The sequence below is a fragment of the Ursus arctos genome, unplaced genomic scaffold (genome assembly GCF_023065955.2).
Source record: "Ursus arctos isolate Adak ecotype North America unplaced genomic scaffold, UrsArc2.0 scaffold_1, whole genome shotgun sequence".
Taxonomy (NCBI): Eukaryota; Metazoa; Chordata; class Mammalia; order Carnivora; family Ursidae; genus Ursus; species Ursus arctos.
Genome location: NW_026622763.1, coordinates 21609464 through 21627862, shown reverse-complemented (window position 1 = coordinate 21627862; position 18399 = coordinate 21609464). Strand labels below are relative to the sequence as shown.

General features: G+C 39.8%; 1 protein-coding gene across 1 annotated transcript in view; it reads right to left on the bottom strand.

Annotated features, from left to right (window-relative positions):
- THSD7B (thrombospondin type 1 domain containing 7B) overlaps nucleotides 1–18399 on the bottom strand; it is a 576660-nt gene that overhangs the window by 5675 nt on the left and 552586 nt on the right. Inside the window, exons 20-26 of the mRNA XM_057306371.1 lie at nucleotides 15967–16112; nucleotides 10715–10874; nucleotides 9518–9691; nucleotides 9323–9418; nucleotides 6827–6909; nucleotides 4605–4797; nucleotides 1695–1782 (exon numbers count right to left, since the gene is read on the bottom strand). Of these exons, the coding sequence (XP_057162354.1) occupies nucleotides 1695–1782; nucleotides 4605–4797; nucleotides 6827–6909; nucleotides 9323–9418; nucleotides 9518–9691; nucleotides 10715–10874; nucleotides 15967–16112 (940 nt within the window). The remainder of the gene's footprint in view (nucleotides 1–1694; nucleotides 1783–4604; nucleotides 4798–6826; nucleotides 6910–9322; nucleotides 9419–9517; nucleotides 9692–10714; nucleotides 10875–15966; nucleotides 16113–18399) is intronic.

The following is an 18399-nucleotide window of genomic DNA, read 5'->3' as shown; positions in this document are numbered from 1 at the left end:
CATTCGAGTCCAAATACATAGCTATTGTGCTACTCCCCAAGGGGGATGACTAAAGTCAAGCACCGAAGATGAAAAAAATAGATGTGAGAAATACTGTGCATAAATATTGGTGTAATTTGGTCACTAAAAGGTAAGGGAAAATTGCATTGATCTTTAAAAAATTCTCTAGAAAACGGTTTTGAGAATTCAGTGATATGTACCTAATTAATCCCCGGAGTTTAGAGTCATTCAGAAAGGACCTCAATAAATATTTATTAATTATTGACGGAATAGAGAGATGTAAAAAGGGAAACAATGACTGTTACTATCAACTACTACATTCCCAATTCTGTGGTTCCCTCTTCCCTGAAATACCTAAGAGATTAAAAATTAACAATGATGCTACATCCAAGCTTTTACAGAAGAACAAACTAGCTTATTCCCTTACACTGTTTGGGCCATTACTTTTGGAGAAGTTTCTCATCTGTCAAACCTGCCTGTCTTTTGTTGCAGTATAAGACCTTCTCCTCCATCTTTTCTAGTGATGAATGCGTCTGATCACTCTGAACCTCATACAAGTCTTTCAACTTCACATTTGTTCATTAAGACAGGATCTAGGAACACACACAAAATTTATCAACTGAGACATAAAAATTGGTCAAATCACTTGACGATAGGGTGGAGGACTAACCAAAGGTGTTACTTTTTACCACAGCACTAAGGAAACATTAGTTGGATAGAAATCCAATTTTTGGAGGTTTGGTTTCTTACACTATAGGTGGCAGAAAGATTTAAAGTCATCTTATTTTCTTCACTAATTTTCACTGATCCAGAGCAAAGATTTATAAACCTGTAAAACCTTGGAAACAGAATTTGAGGCTAAATGTACAAAGGATTTGAATTGAGATTAAAACGGGGGTAAAAATTCTGAAGGAAATAGTTTAATAGATGATGAATATAAATATTTCAATTTGGAGGGAAAAAAAACAAAGTCACACTTTGATCTCATGAAAATAAAAAATCCTTAAATTTTGCTTTGGAAGCTAATGAAAACATTCAAATGTATTTACTTTTGTCTGGTTTCAACTAAAATATATTCTGTACAGTAAACCAATCATCAGTTTCTAAAAATTTTCAGGAACAAGTCACTTACAAAATGGGGTTCCTGGAATTGACAGAAAATTATTTTCTATCTGGTCAAGGTGGATGAACACCTGGCTCTACTATTTATTTAAAATGGACTAACCAGGTTGTTTGAACCCACTGGTCAAGACAGGTCAAGAATTAGAATTCTCTAGAGTAATAGCTCTTAGCCTTAGCTGCATTTTAGCATTACCTGAGATGCTTTTAAATATCCGGATGACCTGGCCACAGGCAAGACTAATTAAATCAGAATCACTGGGGCTGGGAGCCCAGTATCAGTCCCTAGGAGGTACTAAGAGATGCTAAGATGCTAAGATGCAAAGCTGAAAAACAATCAAAATACCAAAATGGGAAAGTCCTCACTAATGATTTTTCTCTTCTGATATTATTTGAAAAACCACATAAAAGAAGGTTATGTCAAATAAGGACAGGAAAGACAGATGATTTCAACTATTCTACTGTTGATAATTATTTGTGGCTTAAGGGTCCAGTTATAACGGCCAAGGATCTTTCCATATAATACGTCCCCTATCAGAATATGGAATATAAATGTTTTGCTAGGTAGTACTTACCAAAGAAGGTAGGAAGTAAAGACCAGGAAAATCATGATAAGAAAACCTCCACCTGAAACGCCATAAACCCAAATTTTTACTCGGCCATCTGTTTAAGATAGAGATTAAATAACAAGCTTAGCATACACAAGTTTTCTCATTTGAATTATTTATCTGATTTCTGAGACTGGCATAAGTCACAATCGTGGTGGAACCCTACCCATATGTGACAGCTAGAAAACCTCCAACAAAGGTGAAAAACAGTCTATCAAATTTTTCTCAACACACACCAGTAATCATTACTTCATAAAATCTAACAATTTTCAGGCTATTTTTTTGAGATAAAAAATTTTTAAAAATGTATTTTTATGGGTGCATTGTCTTGTACATGTAATACAAAAAGGACTGCAATACATTTTGACAACACAGAAGCAAAAAATTAAGAGGCTATCACCACTTTTGGTGAAAAATGATGTCAAGGGAATAAAAACTACATGCCCAAATAAGGTAATAAATTCACCAAATTATGTCAAATTATAACCACACATGTACAAGTATAGACATTATAGACATTATTTTGATGTCCTATCTGCCAGAATTTAGAAAAATAAAACCAAATCTATTTTGTGAATTTTTTTTTTTTACTATGTTACGTATAACTTGAGTCTATGTATGGTTTTCTATGTTCTGTTTATGTGAGCACAGTTGACTGAGAAAGAAAATGCCTTAGCATTCCCAAGGAGCTGCCTTCCTTCCTGAAAGACACACACACAGAAGATTCATTATACTACATGAATGTAATTAACTGCAGGTCCAAAAAAACATATCAGCATCTTAGTTGTTCATCCCACAGAAGCCTTTCAAATATCAAAATCTATTGTAAACAACACTTGTTTGGAATAAAATCACAATTACATTCAATTATATTGTCACTTCCCATTACACTTTTTGCTTACAAGACACTTTAAAGCCTCAGTTAGGTTTTAGAATGAGGTTTCAGTGTAGTAATGATATTTTTCTATGGTCATGAAACTTTTAACAAAGCTTTGATTCTGATCTCTTTGAAACACTAATCATGAAATCCCCTCTTCTGAGTTTTTTACATTGGGGAAAAAAAAAGTCTGCACTGAGTGAAAAAGCACCTTTCATCTTTTTACTCCTAAACCTCACGGAGCTGAAGTATTTGGAGGCTCCAGAACTTTTAAATCCGCAGTGTAGAGGTGTGTGGTCCATGTTACTTGAATATAACTTTTTATAAAAAGAAACTATTAAAAAAAAGATGTGTAGTGAAAAATGAGTCACCCTGCTACCCTCTCTCAATTCCCAAGCCGGGAGCTACCACTTACCATTTTCCTTTCCTTTAGCTTTGAGTTTCCTTTGTATATGCAAACCGATGAGTACATGCATACACATTTTTGAGATACAAATGGCACATATTTTGTACTTTTAAAACAATTTCCTATGCTAGGTTGTAAGGCAGGTCTCGTTCTCTTTAATGTGAGGCATGTTAGATAATATTTTTCCACTAATCTTTATAACAAGCATTTGTAACAAACATCATTTAGTACAGATGTATATATTTGTATGATAGGTCAAACTGTAAGATGCATATTGCCTAAATGTCTTTCTAGAGGTTGCTCCAATTTACGCTCTGAACATGAGAAAAACACATATGTGTATTCACATACATGCCTCCATTGATGTTTTAATTAGCCCCCAAAGGCCAAGGACCTCCCCCGAATTCTTTTCCTGAACTGGGCTGTACAGGCAATGGGTGAGCCTGGCTACATTTCCTACTACCCTTCCTTCAGATTTGAAGCTACTGCTAATTTAATCACAAAATGAGATGTTTTAAAACACCTATGGCATGCCCAGACATAGAATCAGAAACGATTAACATACTGTGGTCATCCTGAAAAGAGGGCTGAGGAGCGTACATCTGATCTAGTGTCCTTTGGGCCTGGGCTCTGGTTTTTGCTTCATCTAAACATATCATTAAGACACTTTTGATAAGCCTGGCAGGAAACTCCCAGGGTATGTTTTGCCTGAGCTCTGTCGACGTCTTCCCTCTCCATGCCGTTAGGCCACTTTGCTTAGTTATTAGTGCATTTTGTTTCCTAGCAAAGGTATATATGATTAGCACCGAGAATCTTGCTTTCGTTTTCTGCATACTTCGTAAGGGAGCTGAGACAAATGCTGCAACCTGCCTTTCAAATCATCCTCTCACTTACTGGTGGTAGGACCTTGGTCAAATTCATTTTCACAGTTTCAGACTCCTATTCTCAAAATCAATCATTAGGTTTTTGCAACCTAATGAGATCGTGCACTCAATACAACCCGCACAGAATGACTGACAGGATGCACAGAAAGCTTCTAATGTCCTGCAAGGTAGGTGTCTTTGGACCTAGTTCCTCATTAACGAAATCAATCACAGAACAGGTACATTCTGAGCCTTGATGCCAAGGTCTGTGTCTGAAATTAAGGATCTTTACTGTTCCACCAGCATTTCTCAAACCACATAGGGTCCCTAGACAGTTCCTAAGGTATCCGCAGGTTCTTGATCTAACTTTTTGCTTTTAATTTCAATTATATACACAAATTCACAGTTATAATGGCATTCTTCCTTGCAGAGGTAATTTACAATGAGAAGATAATTTTAACGGTTAACATTCTGGGGACTCAATTCTGTACTTCTTAGACTGGGGTTGAAAGAGACTTCTCGTCAACCATCCATGAGAACATTTTACACTAAAAGGGACTACCCGTTTTTGGCATTCAAATTTGAGAAACCTTGAATTGGACCACACCACCTCTTCAGTCTCGCCTCTTTTTCTCCTTCCCTCCATTCTTTATGTCATAAGCAGTGGTGACAATATGAACCCCAACGCCCCACGAGTACATGTATATTTCTTACTCTTAATTGAAATGTACCTGGATCAAGGGGTTGAAGTGACCATCCTTTAAAAATGTCATGTATCTTTGAATTCACAGGTCTGTTTTTTCCTGCGAGGTTCTTCACGTCAGCTTTTTTATCCTCTGAGCCGGGTACTTTCATGCAGTAATCCAGGAAACCATTTGATCTCATGATCTCCGTATAGCCCTTCTCACAGCCGCAGACTCCACCCTACAGCACACAAAATAGTTATACGGTGATGAAAAAGAACAGTGTAAACGTTGGAATAATCACTTAATACCTGTGTGATGTGTTATGGCAACTTGGGGTTTTTCAGCAACCGAGTTGCCAAAGAGCTTAAAAACCAAGCAGTTCTTTATTGCGAATTCCAAAGTCAGCCCTTAAATGCATCATCAGATTTTTCCACAGGTTGACAATTTTCATGCCTTCCAAGTCAGAAATCACAATTCTTTGTCAACAGAGGTCATTAACTCTACCCTTTTCTCTCTTACAGAGATGTTTAAGGCATTTAATCAAATTATCCTCCACTCTCCCTCCCGCCCCCAAACTGTTTCAAATTCCTGCCCCATCACTCCAACCTGCTGCCCTTGATGCTGAGAAGTAAAACAACGGGGATTATGGACGTAGCCTTTGGGCTTTGTGCCCTTTGATGTCTGTTGCCGCACCAGCTGCTGACTGTGGCTTACCACCTTCTACCATTGATCACTGACTAGTCTGAACTACCTCTCTGCTTGCAGCCTTGGTTCTTTACTCAAGGAGGGCAGCCTAGGTGGAGAAAAAAGACTTCACCAAAGGCTCATGTCCCACATTCTTCCTTGGAGGGTCACACGACATCGCATTTTTAGTTGGCAGTGTGACAATGTGTCCTTCATGTTTCTCTGTGAATTCCTGCTCAATTTCATGTACAATAAACCTCTCCAAGATGCTGGCTAGGGTGAGATATAACAAAGATTTCTTTCTGTCTCTAGAAGCGAAACTGAAAATAATTGCTCTTCTGTCCTCCAGCAAACGTAAAGACATTAGAACAAGTTAGGCATAAAATTATGAATCTGTATGACTCCACTGTAGGGGTGTCTTACCTGAAACTATTTGGCAATTTTGGAACAGACCCTAGTCTCACATAGCCGCTCAAGTCTGGGTGATTTGTAAGGACCGATATATTTGGGTCATCGATTATTAACTGAACACACGATTTTAAGGAGCGATACTAAACCTAAGGAGGGCCCCTCAATCTTCTACAAAAGGAAAAGGTCAGAAAGGTAGGGTAAAATTAATAATTGTCCATTGTTTAGTGAAAGGCAACATTCCTATAACATTACAGCATTTCATTTGAAGATATTACACCGTGTTCAATAGCGAGCTAATTAAGACAATATCACGTCTAGTTGAAGTGAAAAGCTGTAACCAATCACATGTGCCAAAAGTTCAAGGCAAAAGGTACTTATGTTTTATTAAAGAGGGTATCCAGACAGTTGGTGAAAAGCTACACCTTCTATTTTGCAAACCTGATTAGCATATGAAGTTGTTGCTGACCTCTTTTCTGCTCTGTAAGCTTAGGCACTAGCTTTCCTGTGGTAAAGAATTAACCCACCTTGAAGTGAAAGCGCCATAAAATAGGATTGAGGGCTTGAATTACTTTCATCCATACCATTTTTGGAAAGAGCACATAAACTGTTTCTTTAAGGAACATGACATAACTTGATTTATGCCCTGTGAGTGCCATTGATTAGAATACATTGCACATTCTGCATTAATTCCTGAGCAGTGGTAAATGGGAGTTAAGGGAGAAGAATCGAAAAGAGTTCTTTAAAAAAAAGGGTGCGCATGTGCATACATAATTTTTCTTCATAGCCAAATATTTAACTTATTTTAAATGAACTGAAAATTTACTCATACTAGTGTAATCAATTTAATTAGCAAATATGAACATTGATAAGATCTTTCAAAATAGTTTGGGTAGCTGAAAGGGTAATAATGAAAGAATTAATCAACAGAACATTTATTGATAAGCAAGGCTAATATCAATTAGCTATCTGCAAGGCAGATTTGGCTATAGCCTTAAGACATGGCCCTGTTTAAAAAAATTCCTTAATAGCTGTGATTATTCCTGCAAATTCCTCTAGATGGTACCGTGAGCACATGGAACCGCTGCCGGGGCTGTAGCCTACTGGAAAACACCCAAGGGCATTATGCAGAAGACAGCAGCTAACGGTCTAGAAGGCTCCAGTACAGGACTCACCTGTGTACAGTAGGAGAAAGGTTTTCTGCAGGCCGGATTACACTGCCGGATAGCAGCAGGACGTGCCTGAGGCGAGCAGCCTCCTACAAAAAAAACAACACAAAAACCCACCATCATGTGTGGACTTTTCTATACTAAACATTAAAAAAAAATTGTTTTCCTTTCTGGCACTGGCCACTCTGTAACATTCTTTTTTATACTCATTTGCTGACACACGGTCCAGCTGTATTTTATTGATTACTCTAGGAAGGACTGTTCAAGATGGGAGGCTCTGCTAACAAGATGGCTGCAGTAGTTTTTGTACCTGCTCATTGGCAATGTCATTCTCTCTTGAGGGCAACATCTGTGTGCCGGGCCAGGATCAGGAAAAGAACGGATGAAATTTCAATTTAAGTTCAGGAGCAGAAAATATATCTGCTCCAAGACCCCATCTATGTATATTATTTTCCAACTAGGCAATAAGCCAATTGGCAACGACCAATGCTAAAAGAATGCCATGGGCAGATTCACGGACCGCGAGAGCAAGCTCTTTGGTAAAACTTTAAAATGTCTCTCAACCAGAATGCATACACACACACACTCACATCTGGAGTTGTTTGACACATTCTTAAAAGGAAATGTTTAAGCTCCGGGAGAGGCAGTCATACAAATGATGCAGGTATTAAATATTTTTGCGTAAATGGATGGAACAATGTCTCTCTAATCTGCAGTCGTTTACATATTAGTCATGCCTTTCGGGATGCAGGTACCAGGCTAAGACCCTGATGTATTTGAGGACAGTAGTTAAGTTGTATTTATGTGATACTGGTTTCACTTATAGATTCTAGCTTTTACCTTACTATAATTGTTACCCAATAACGCTTTAGAGCCTAAAATGGTATAGGAAACATATTTGTGTAATTCCTAGTGTTACTGAAAGAATAAAAATCCCCACAGGGAAAAAACAAAAAAATCCCTAAAGTCTAGAATTACACCTACATGTGAAATGGATAATTTGGACATTAGTGGCAATAACCACATGGTCTTGTACTGCTGGGGGGGGGGGGGATAATCTCTAAGGAATTGGCTAGAAACTACTGGAATTTGTATAGCTCATACAATATTTTGTTTAAATTTAAAAAATGAAATGAACCTGTAATACTTAGCAGCTGCTAGTGATAACCTGAGCTCATCCATGGACGGCCGGGGCCGTGCAACAAGTACACGGAGGAGAACTTGATCGTGTGCCCTCAACTCTCGGCGTGCTGCAGGGATGCTGCCTGTGGTGGTCCTGCTTCAGCAGAGTTACGGTGTACTTAGTTGCAACAATAACTTACAGAATGGGCAAGCTGCTTAAAATAAGTTAATGTATGGATAAACTAGGGATTAAAGGGAATCCAATCACGCAAATATAGGCAAACAAGATGAAGCTGACAATTCTTCAATTCCTACAGAAGGATAGAAATTCTCTCATTGATAAGATATGCTCTGTTGGCTGCAGGAGCAGTAAAAACAAAATGACAACTTTCACTGAGAAGGCACTCAAAAAACTTTAAAATCGAGATCATTTGTATAATCAGATTGAGTAAGGAAAACTTTGCTCTGTCTATATTTAAATAACGACTAGCAAAATATCCAAAACCAAGTTTCCATTGCATGATACAAATAATTTACAGCAAAAGAGGGTTTTTTTTTTTGCACCATTAACAAATATATATTATCTTTATCCACCCTTTTATTTTCAACTTTTGTATGTTTTATAATATGTCGTCAATAACTTTTTACTGGGAAGGTACATGGTTTAAAACTTCAGAGACTGTTGTTTTAAACTCTCATGTGTCTTTTTCAGCTTTTGTCTCAGAACATGATATTTAAGGAAATTTTACTGTGCAATTTGTTGAATAGATTATGGGTCTTTGCAAAACTGTTTGCTTTCTAAAATGCAAAGGTCTATTACTCAGCCATAAGAACGAAGTCTTGCCATTTGTAACAACACGGATGGACCTGGAGGGTATTATGCTAAGTGAAATAAGCAAAACAGAAGAAGACAAATACCATATGATTTCACTTATCCATAGAATCCAAAAACAGAACAAATGAACCAGACTTAGAAAACAGACTGGTAGTTGCCAAAGGTGGGGTGGGGGTGGGTTAGATGAAATGGGTGAAGAGGATTAAAAGGTACAAATTTCTAGTTACAAAATAAGTCACAGGGAAGAAAAATGCAGCATAGGGAATATAGTCAATAAAATTAACGCAGTTATCATGGTGGGCATCTTATATATGATTATTAGATCACTACGTTGTACACCTAAATCTAATTTAATGTTATATGCCAAGTATACTTCAATTACAAATTTAAAACAAAATATGGTCTAATGACAATTTGCTATGGGGATCATCTAAGGCCACCTGCCCAGTCTTCTCTTGCTTATAACTTGTAAGCTAATTCTTCTCACAAACAGCAACACTCAGAGATCTTTCTGAAGTGCCCACACAAATCTTAGGCAGGAATACCTGTGACATTAATGCCATCTGAACGTTGGCACCATACAGTTCGTTCATTATTGTTCCAAAGACTTGCTTTCCATGTGTAGTGATAACATTTGCCTCCTGCAAGTAAATACGATAACAGCGGTTCTATTACACCTCACATAAAATAGAATAAGCATTGATCAATCAAGGCTGAGAATCGAAAAGCGCTCTTGGTACCTGTACAAGGGCGTGTTTCTAGAACCTGCTGGGGGCAGCTGTCTTGGTTCTCAAAAGACTGGACTATGAATGTCCTTGACCTAGATTGGCGGCCCATTGTCTCGAAACTTCTTCCATTGATGCAGGTTAATTCACACGGGCTCCACTCTGACCATTCCGTTAAGTGGCAGTCTCCTGGATATTGTGTACAACAGAGCAAGGAAAATAACATGAAGACTAGCACTTGAGAACGTTTACACGGACAGGGTGCACAGTGACATTTGTGGTGACGGCACAGTGATCTGTGTGGGCTGTACACACTATACCCTATACCTTAACCAATTTTCCACTTAGAATATACCACGAATGATGATTTATGGTTTGATCGAGGTTAGCAAGAAAATACCAAAAACGAAATTGCCACTACTTCACTTCGAGTCATGGTAGTCTTATCTAGAGGACACCATGTGTCTTCTAGTAATAATAAACTCTTCAAAATAGTAACTCAGTTTTCAAAGAGACACAATGTCACAAAACAGACATTCACAGAAACCATATAAAGGGAAGAAGTTGGTCTCAGAAGTGGAGTATGAGACTAAAGAATTTTTAAACATACATATGTACATATATATACACACACAATATGTGTTTACACACGTGTGTATATATTCAGCCACCTTAAACTTAGGCCACACAAGCTAGGTTGGTTATTAGGATTAAAATCAGCTCATACATTATATGTAACTACTAATGACCTTCACGATGACAGAATACTTTCATGAACCTACAGCCTTACTTGCTGCCACCAAACCATCTATCAGGGGTTCAACAACTCAAGGATCCAGTCAGCATTTTTTGCGTGCTGGCCAGGGTACTAGATACTGTCAGGTAAGGCATTAGTAACACATCTTCTAGATAGAGCAGCATCTGTCCAAGGCACTAGACTCTATGTCCCTGATAAAACACCAGTGAGGTGACAAAATTCTAACTTCATTCTTAAATTTCCAAGACTAGTGCTTTTTTTTTTTTTTTTTTGCCTCTTACCTACTTCGCCTCCATTGAAGCTGTGGGGACCTTCCAAAGTGATAACTTTATTGCATTTTTAATTGTGGTTAATTCAAAATTTCAATTCCCACAAGAGCTTCTCCAGGAATAAAAATAAAAAAAGAATTTGAAAATCACCAGTGAAGTCCCTCCCAATCATTTAAAACTGCATACCTGGGCAAGGCACAGAACACGGCTGTTTCAGGATGCTGTACTGAAAGGGCATTTCTCCACACAGTGCCTCAGCTACACTTATAGCCGAGTGAGAGATTGAACCGTTGTGGACCACACAGGACAGGTGGCGGATCTGGACTCCTTCCCCACAGTCTCCACCCTATTAAAGGAAAGGATACTGTCAGAATTACCCAAACACTTAGCATCTCCCAGTTTTTTGGTTCTTGCCACGTCTTGCCCAAGAAAATCAGCAGCTTCCTCCTCTTGGGAGTTCTCTTTCAAATGTTGACAATCAAGCATCACTGAGCAAGTCTCCTAGAGCTTATAGAGAAGCTGAAGTAGAAATGCAAATTTATTCCATGGAATGTATGTACTCAGAATATGACGATTCGTTTTGGAACTCAGCCAGGATTGACTGAAAAGAACAAACGACACGAAATTTGTCTAGGTGTATGTATTAAAATGGCCTAATCCATAATCACTCCCCAAGAGAGCGTGTACAGCCACGGGGCATACATTTCTCTTTCACTTTGCTTGTTTTTCTTTGGTAGGGAATTCAGTACTTTCTCATATGGATTAGGTTGGGGTTTCCAATAAAACACTGATTTTCTCTCTTGCCACAAGAAGTTGTTTACCAGCATGCCTTCTGTGTTGAATAATGTTTTTTGAAGACACCAATACAAATCCCACTCAGATTTTTCTGGGCAATTAGAAGAAAACCGTGTGTAGTATCTCACAGAAACAGAAACTTAGAACTGGAAAGCTCTTAGTGGATGGCTGACCTAACAATCTGCCTGATGAAAGGTTTCCTACTATAACGTTTTTGGCAGATACTCATGAGTATTTTGTCCTCAGTTTTTGTCAGGTGTTCATACTTCAAAAAGAAGTCCACTGGATATTTGGACAGCTTTAGATAGTAGCTGTGTTCTTCCATAAATACCTTAGAAAACAGGGCAGGAGGCAGAGCTTCTATGCAAAGGAGGCCAAATCCCAGGATGGCAAGAGTGAGGGTAAAGAACTAACCACAGCAGGAACGGAGGGAAAGCAAAGACAAGGGAGTGTGTTACCAAGCTGGCCTCAACTTCACAGGGAAGCACAGCTGGTTTCTTGGACACCCATATCTTCCAGACGGGCCCTGTGGTAACACCAGGCCTCAAGACCATCTGAAGGTGGGGGATGGAGGCAATCCCGGCAATAACGCCCCTAAACTTCCAAGGTGTGTTACTCAGTTCCCATTAATTCCAGAAGTCAGTGGAAGAGCTAGAGGTTTTCCTGACTACTGCTCATATGGTGGGAGAGAGGGAGGGAGAAAGAGCTAGAGCGAACTCCCATCTCTGCACCCCTGCTGCTGCAGTCAGGGATGCCATGCGCTCTAATCCATTCACTCATTATTAGGGGGCAGTCCAGCAACTGTGCTCTGCACTGGGAAACTGGGCTTCATGTTCTTTTCATGCCTTCCCCGCTGCAGGAGCTAGAAACTGCCTTTCCAAGGCTTTGGAGCTGCTGTGGCCTTTGGAGTGGCAGGAGCAAAGAAGGAGGTGACTGACCGACGCAGTCAGGATAGTGGGCCGGGGCGTGGAGCAGGTCTGGAGGTTAATGGGCCTGCTGAGCACCGACCAGGGCCAGGCACTGGGGCAGCAGCAGCTGAGTGCCAAGGGCAGGTTGTGGACAGACTGCTGGACGTACAGGCTGGTACGGAGTGGCTGCTGAGAAAAATTCTTTACATAATAAGGAAGTTAGGATTCAAGGACCTACTAGCAAGAAAGAAAAGGTGCAACTCAGAGGAGCTCCAAGTTGTAGCAACTTAAAACTTGAAAATCCAAACAGGCACATAAATTGGGGCCATCACCTTTGCTTTTAGAGATGTTTTAACACGAATTATCATTTGTTTCTCTAAGATGGCAATTCCTACACCTGATTTATCAATGCTTCATAATTGTTCTAATCATTTCTCTAGCTATTGTGAAACTGTCAAAAGAAATGCGCCCTAATTTTGAACCTAAGTGCAGTTTTGGGGAGATAAACAGAGGTCAGAGTTAATTCGCAGATTCATTTAGCTCTAGTAAATGTTTACTCTCTAAAGTGGAAAATACTATAAGTTGAATTTCTTTTTTAGGGGAGGGGTCTCTCTTAGAAGTCATTATTCCGGATGATGACTCCATTGCAGAATTGTCTGAGGTCTACGTTTTGCTATTGAGTGCTTGGAGAGAAGAGTCTGAAGGCACCTCGGCATGCATGAAATTTGAAATTTGCTGTCTGGAACCTCGGGTAACAAAAGATGCAGTTGATCAGAGTTCTGTTTGAAATGACAGAAAACGAGTCTCCATCAGGGATTCCTTTAAAAACCAAGACAAACAATAATATGCACCTAGTATGTATCCATAGTCAACCTTAATCTCTTCCATCTTTGACAACAGCAGCCATAAGATGAAGAGAAATCAGTATCCGAATGATAATCTCATTCATAAAGCAAGTATTCACTCACTCTCATTCATGAAGCTTTACACACTAGAGACTGAAAACAGACCCAGGCTTCTTCGAGCAAGACTGTCAGGAAGCGAGGATTCTCTCGCTGGCTCTCCGCTGTCCGCATCATTAATGGGTGTTTTGTATGCTCTGAATCGGCATCTCCACCAGATGTGGAGAGGCAGATGGTGATAATAATCATAATCATAGTTTTAATCAAAATTATAATAGCAACTACAATTTATTGAGCTCTTAATTTATGTCAGGTACCATGATAAGCACTGTATTAAAACGGTGTAATCCCTACCAAAAGTTCCCAGAAAAACAAGTACCATTGCTACTCTCCTGACAGAGATAGGGAAAAAAACAACAACAAAAAAACAGACTTGGAGAGCTTACAGACTTGGCAAAATTTTAAGAGCTAGGAACTGACAGAACCTTGACCAAAATGAAGTCTGACAGACTCAGGAGTCTGAGCTCCTAAAACATTCATCAACATATGTGCGGATACATGTTATCAATTGAGGACTCTGGAAAGAAAGAATTAGGAAACACTAAAAAAAGTGAAGCCTGAGGATGAACGCTTCCTTGTCTAATCTCTTTCCATGTAAGATTGCGGCCGAACTGTCACATCCTCCGGGCCCTGTGTTAGCTTGTCTGATGGTTTGATCCACTGGCTGGCAGTGGGCCACTTGGACATCCCCACCACCTTCAGGGAATGAGTGCCCAACCTGTCTCTGGCAGGCAAGGGCATCCAGGACAAGGAGAAGCAGGAGTGCAGCTGTGAGAGAGGGGATCTTCCCTTGTGTGCAGAGGCCCACACGTATTTTGATCAGTTATTCCAAACTCTGTTGACATAGACATTTAAGAAGAGGCAACCCTCGAAAAAGATACTGGGTTATCGGTCTCCCAAAGAGTTCACAGTTAGGCTTCAAGAAAAGCTGAAGTGTAGCTTGAACTCAGGCAAAATTCAAGTCCTATCATCATGCTTCCCTTTCTCTTTTGCCTCTTCTTTTTTTCTGTGTCACCTTCTTTGTTTCTTCTTGCTTTTGAGCTACTTATCTACAAGGCAGGAAAACGTGGCAGGTAAAGAGTTCCCAAATACACTGTCTTCGAACAGCTTCCATTCCATTCCAAATTCTTAGGGAAGAAGGCTGACTGGCCCTGTTTGGGTAAGGTGCCCCTGGAACAATGAACTACAGACATGTTTTTCAAGAGCTTTGCCTGGATTAAGTCTAACTGCAGAGTTTCCTCCTGGCTGGAGGTGCCAGTGAACAAGAAGAAGTTCATTGAGAAATCAGAAGCAGCTCTGAAAGTTTTGGATACACTTGCCGCTAGGGTCTCCCAGGGCCTCCAAGCCTGGGTATCTCCAATGGACGCCACGTGCCCCAGCCCCCACTCGCAATTCTACAGAGAATGTTCACAACCCACTGCTCTTGCTCCTATGGTTCTGGCAAAAGCTCAGTATGTGACAGCAACATGAAACACTACATTTGGCATTTCCCCATAATGTCCCCATGGGACAAGTGGGCAGATATGTGTGTGAAAAAAAAAAAAAGGCTCCTGACACCCAAGAAGATAAAAAGGGAAGGTTGATGAAAGAACAAGTAAGGCAGAGTAGTAGTTGTATGCCTGGCAAGACTTGGAGCAGGGGTTTTTATCAGACCTCCTCCCCTCTCTTCCTCCCCCCCCAGACTTTTCTCTCTCTTCCCCTGCAATGGGTTCCTGAATTCTTCGAGTTTATTTTCTCTACTCCGTCAACAGTCATCACAGTGTTAAGGAAAAACATTCCTTCCATTTCCTTTTTGGGATTCCAAGCAGCATTTACAAATTGCTGAAGAGTTAGGAAAGATTTTCAACTGGTAGACAAAGTATTCGTATCAAAAGCCATGAGGTTACTACTGAATTAATGAGCATGGTTATCTTATTTTCTGTAAAAAGGAGACTGAACAAACGTACCACACATTTTTGTTCCTCTGGGACGTATTAAAATACATGGACATTTAACTTCTGCAAGATAGTAATGCTGCATGACAATGTCATCCTGACAGGAACACGAAACATCTCCATGAGAATACTCTGCGGATTTCTTAACGTGTAATCACGATTATTGTTACCTAATTAAAATGTGCTTTGGAATATGAACTGAAGGATAAACTAGTAAAATAAGAAAATAAAATCAATGTGCTTTTTCTTACACGAGAAACCACAGAGAACTGTAGTGGACGATCCTTGCTGATCCAGCAAAAGCTCTGGGTATGTGATATATGATGATGGGGCTAGGCGTTTATATCTCAGGTCAATAAAAAAGTAATCATTGAGGAAAATGTAGCAACCTTGGTTCGTGTAATAATGTTACAATATAACTTTCATACTTTTTGGTTTTCTGCGCCTATACAAGATTTTATCTAAGCCTAAAAGCGCCTGTTTAAGAAATACGGCAAGCTGTGCATTTCCATCACATCAGGTTTTTGCCTAATTAAATAATACTTTGGTATTTTCAACAAGCCAAGAACATCACATTGTATTCCGGAGAATACGTAAGAGGATGAAAGTCCCAGGACCCTGTTAGAATCAGTGCCCAATGAATGGCTATTTTCCTAGCAACACCACAGGGCATGAGGTTAAGTCATTTGGTTGTAGTTTTGCATGTGCTCTATTGCATAAAAATACATTGTGCCAGGCCCTTGGTGCTGTGAAATTGATCCCATCAGCACGTAGGCTGACCAGACAAATGCTTTAGACATACTAAGAAGCATTTCTTTAAGCATCATCACATGACCTACCTCCAGGTTACATGCGGACCAGTTGCCGAGGACCCAGCTGTAGCAGGGCGTTACTGGGCAGGTTTTCTGCTGGGTCAGCTCTGTGGGGCATGGCCGTCCTTCCCCTTGGGTTGGCATAATGATAAATCGAGTCCGGCTCATTCGACCTAAAATGATAAGGAAGGGTTGGGTTTTTGTTTATAGGCTGGCTTAGTAAGGGCATTAAAAAACAGAATGCTGCCTTACATACATTCGTTAAAATACACTGAACTTTGTCACGTCTGGCTCTCAGTTTTTCTGCCATTTTAAGTGAGGTTTCTATGGATATGCAGGTTATGTAAGGTCTGCATAATGCTTAAGGTTTTGGAATTCTGTCTGTGTTTTACTTCTTTAGTCTTCCTAACTCCAAACTCTGTATTGTTGCCCAAATAGACTGATCCTGTAAACACTGGGAGAATGCTAATTAATTCAGCAAATATTTATTAAGCTCCACTATGATCCCGGCATCTTTCTATGTGCTAGGGATACAGGGATGAGATTGCCAGTTGTAGCTCCTGCCCTCACAGACCTTGTATTTTAGGCCAACATTAAAAATATTGAAAATAGAGTTGCATCTTTTCTGTTAGGTTCTAAATTAGCAAGTAGGGTAAAAATTGCACACAACCCAAATTACCCTAGAAAATTCCTTGGGAAGGTGCCACCCAAGGTCTCCAGACTATTTTTGAATTAATTCAATATGGACAACTGTCCTACAGTTTAGGGCCAAATTTTTTTTTTCACTGAATACAAGATGAAGTTGTTGGCTTATGTGAAGGAGGCATGATGTTTGAAAAAACATGTTCAAATACTGGTATTGCATTTCATTAAAAAAAAAAAAGGCAATTGGTTAATAGGAATAGCCAAGAAAAGAGCGGGACTCCCATGTCATTTTATGGCCACATGTAGGTATCAGGTCATAAACCCGTTAAAGAAGTTAGATGTCCATGTTTCTCTCTTGCTCTCTCCCCCACTCATTCCTGTCCTTAATCTTTGTTTTTTTTGATGAGGTACTATGTGCAAGTAGTTGCATTATTATTTTCTGTGAATAGGATGTCCTTCCGTTGTTGTTATAAAGTTAACTATGTAGTTGTAATTTGTGATAAAAAAGAAAAACAGAGGGTACCATGAGAGCATGTGATGGGGGTATATGCCAGTCTGGGAAGGAGTCAGAACATTTCCATGAGCAGCTGACCTTTAGCAGAAATCTGAAGACGTCAGCCAGGCATGAGGTACAGAAAGTGTCTCATGCTGAAGAAAGGGCACGTGAAGAAGTCCTGAGATGCAAAGGAGCAAACCACATTTGAGGAACTGACAGGAGGCCAATGTGGCCCAAACAGAGCTAGAGGAAGAATAGGTTGAGGCAGTGCTAGTAAAGCTATTTAAAATGGGGTGTTTTAGTTGATGTCAAGGATTCCAGATTTGTATGTGAAGAAAAATGGAAAGCTAGGGAGGACACTTCAACACAGAATTCACTTGAAAGCCCTGGGTCAGAATAATTCTCAGATGCCCTCAAGTTCAGAGACAAGTAAGAGTGACTCACCTTTCAGTGGACTAGACCTCTTACTGGCTACCAGAAGATTATCAGTTTTTTGGTAACTAATTCCCTCACAGAAAACCTTTGAGGAAAACGAAGAGGTTGTTTTTGTTTTTGTTTTAAATTAGGCTCCACTCCCAGTGTGGAACCCAACATGGGACTTGAACTTACTACCCTGTAATTAACACCTGAGCCAATATAGTCGGGTGCAGATGTAGTGAAAAGAAGGGGCACATGCTCCCCAATGTTCATAGCATCAATGTCCACAGTAGCCAAACTGTGGAAGGAGCCGAGATGCCCTTCAACAGATGACTGGATTAAGAAGATGTGGTTCATATATACAATGGAATATTACTCAGCCATCAGAAAGGATGAATACCCACCATTTGCATCGACATGGATGAAAATGGAGGGAATTATGTTAAGTGAAGTAAGTCACTCAGAGAAAGACAATTATCATATGGTTTCACTCATATGTGGAACATAAGCAATAGCATGGAAGACCATAGGGGAAGGGAGGGAAATCTGAAGGGAGAGAAGTCAGAGAGGGAGATGAACCATGAGAGACTATGGACCCCGGAAAATAAACTCAGGGTTTCAGAGGGGAGGGGGGTGGGGGGTAGGAATAGCAGGGTGATGGGTATTAAGGAGGGCACGTGTTGTGATGAGCATTGGGTGTTATGCGTAACTGATGAATTGTTGAACACGACATCAAAAACTAATGATGTACTATATAGTGGCTAACTGAACATAATAATAATAATAAAGAGTCAGGTGCTTAACCGATTGAGCCACCCAGGCATTCCTAGGAGGTTCTAATCACTGCATTCTTCATCCTTGAGGTTTGGGCTTCTGTCCCTAACATGGTGCTTCACATATAT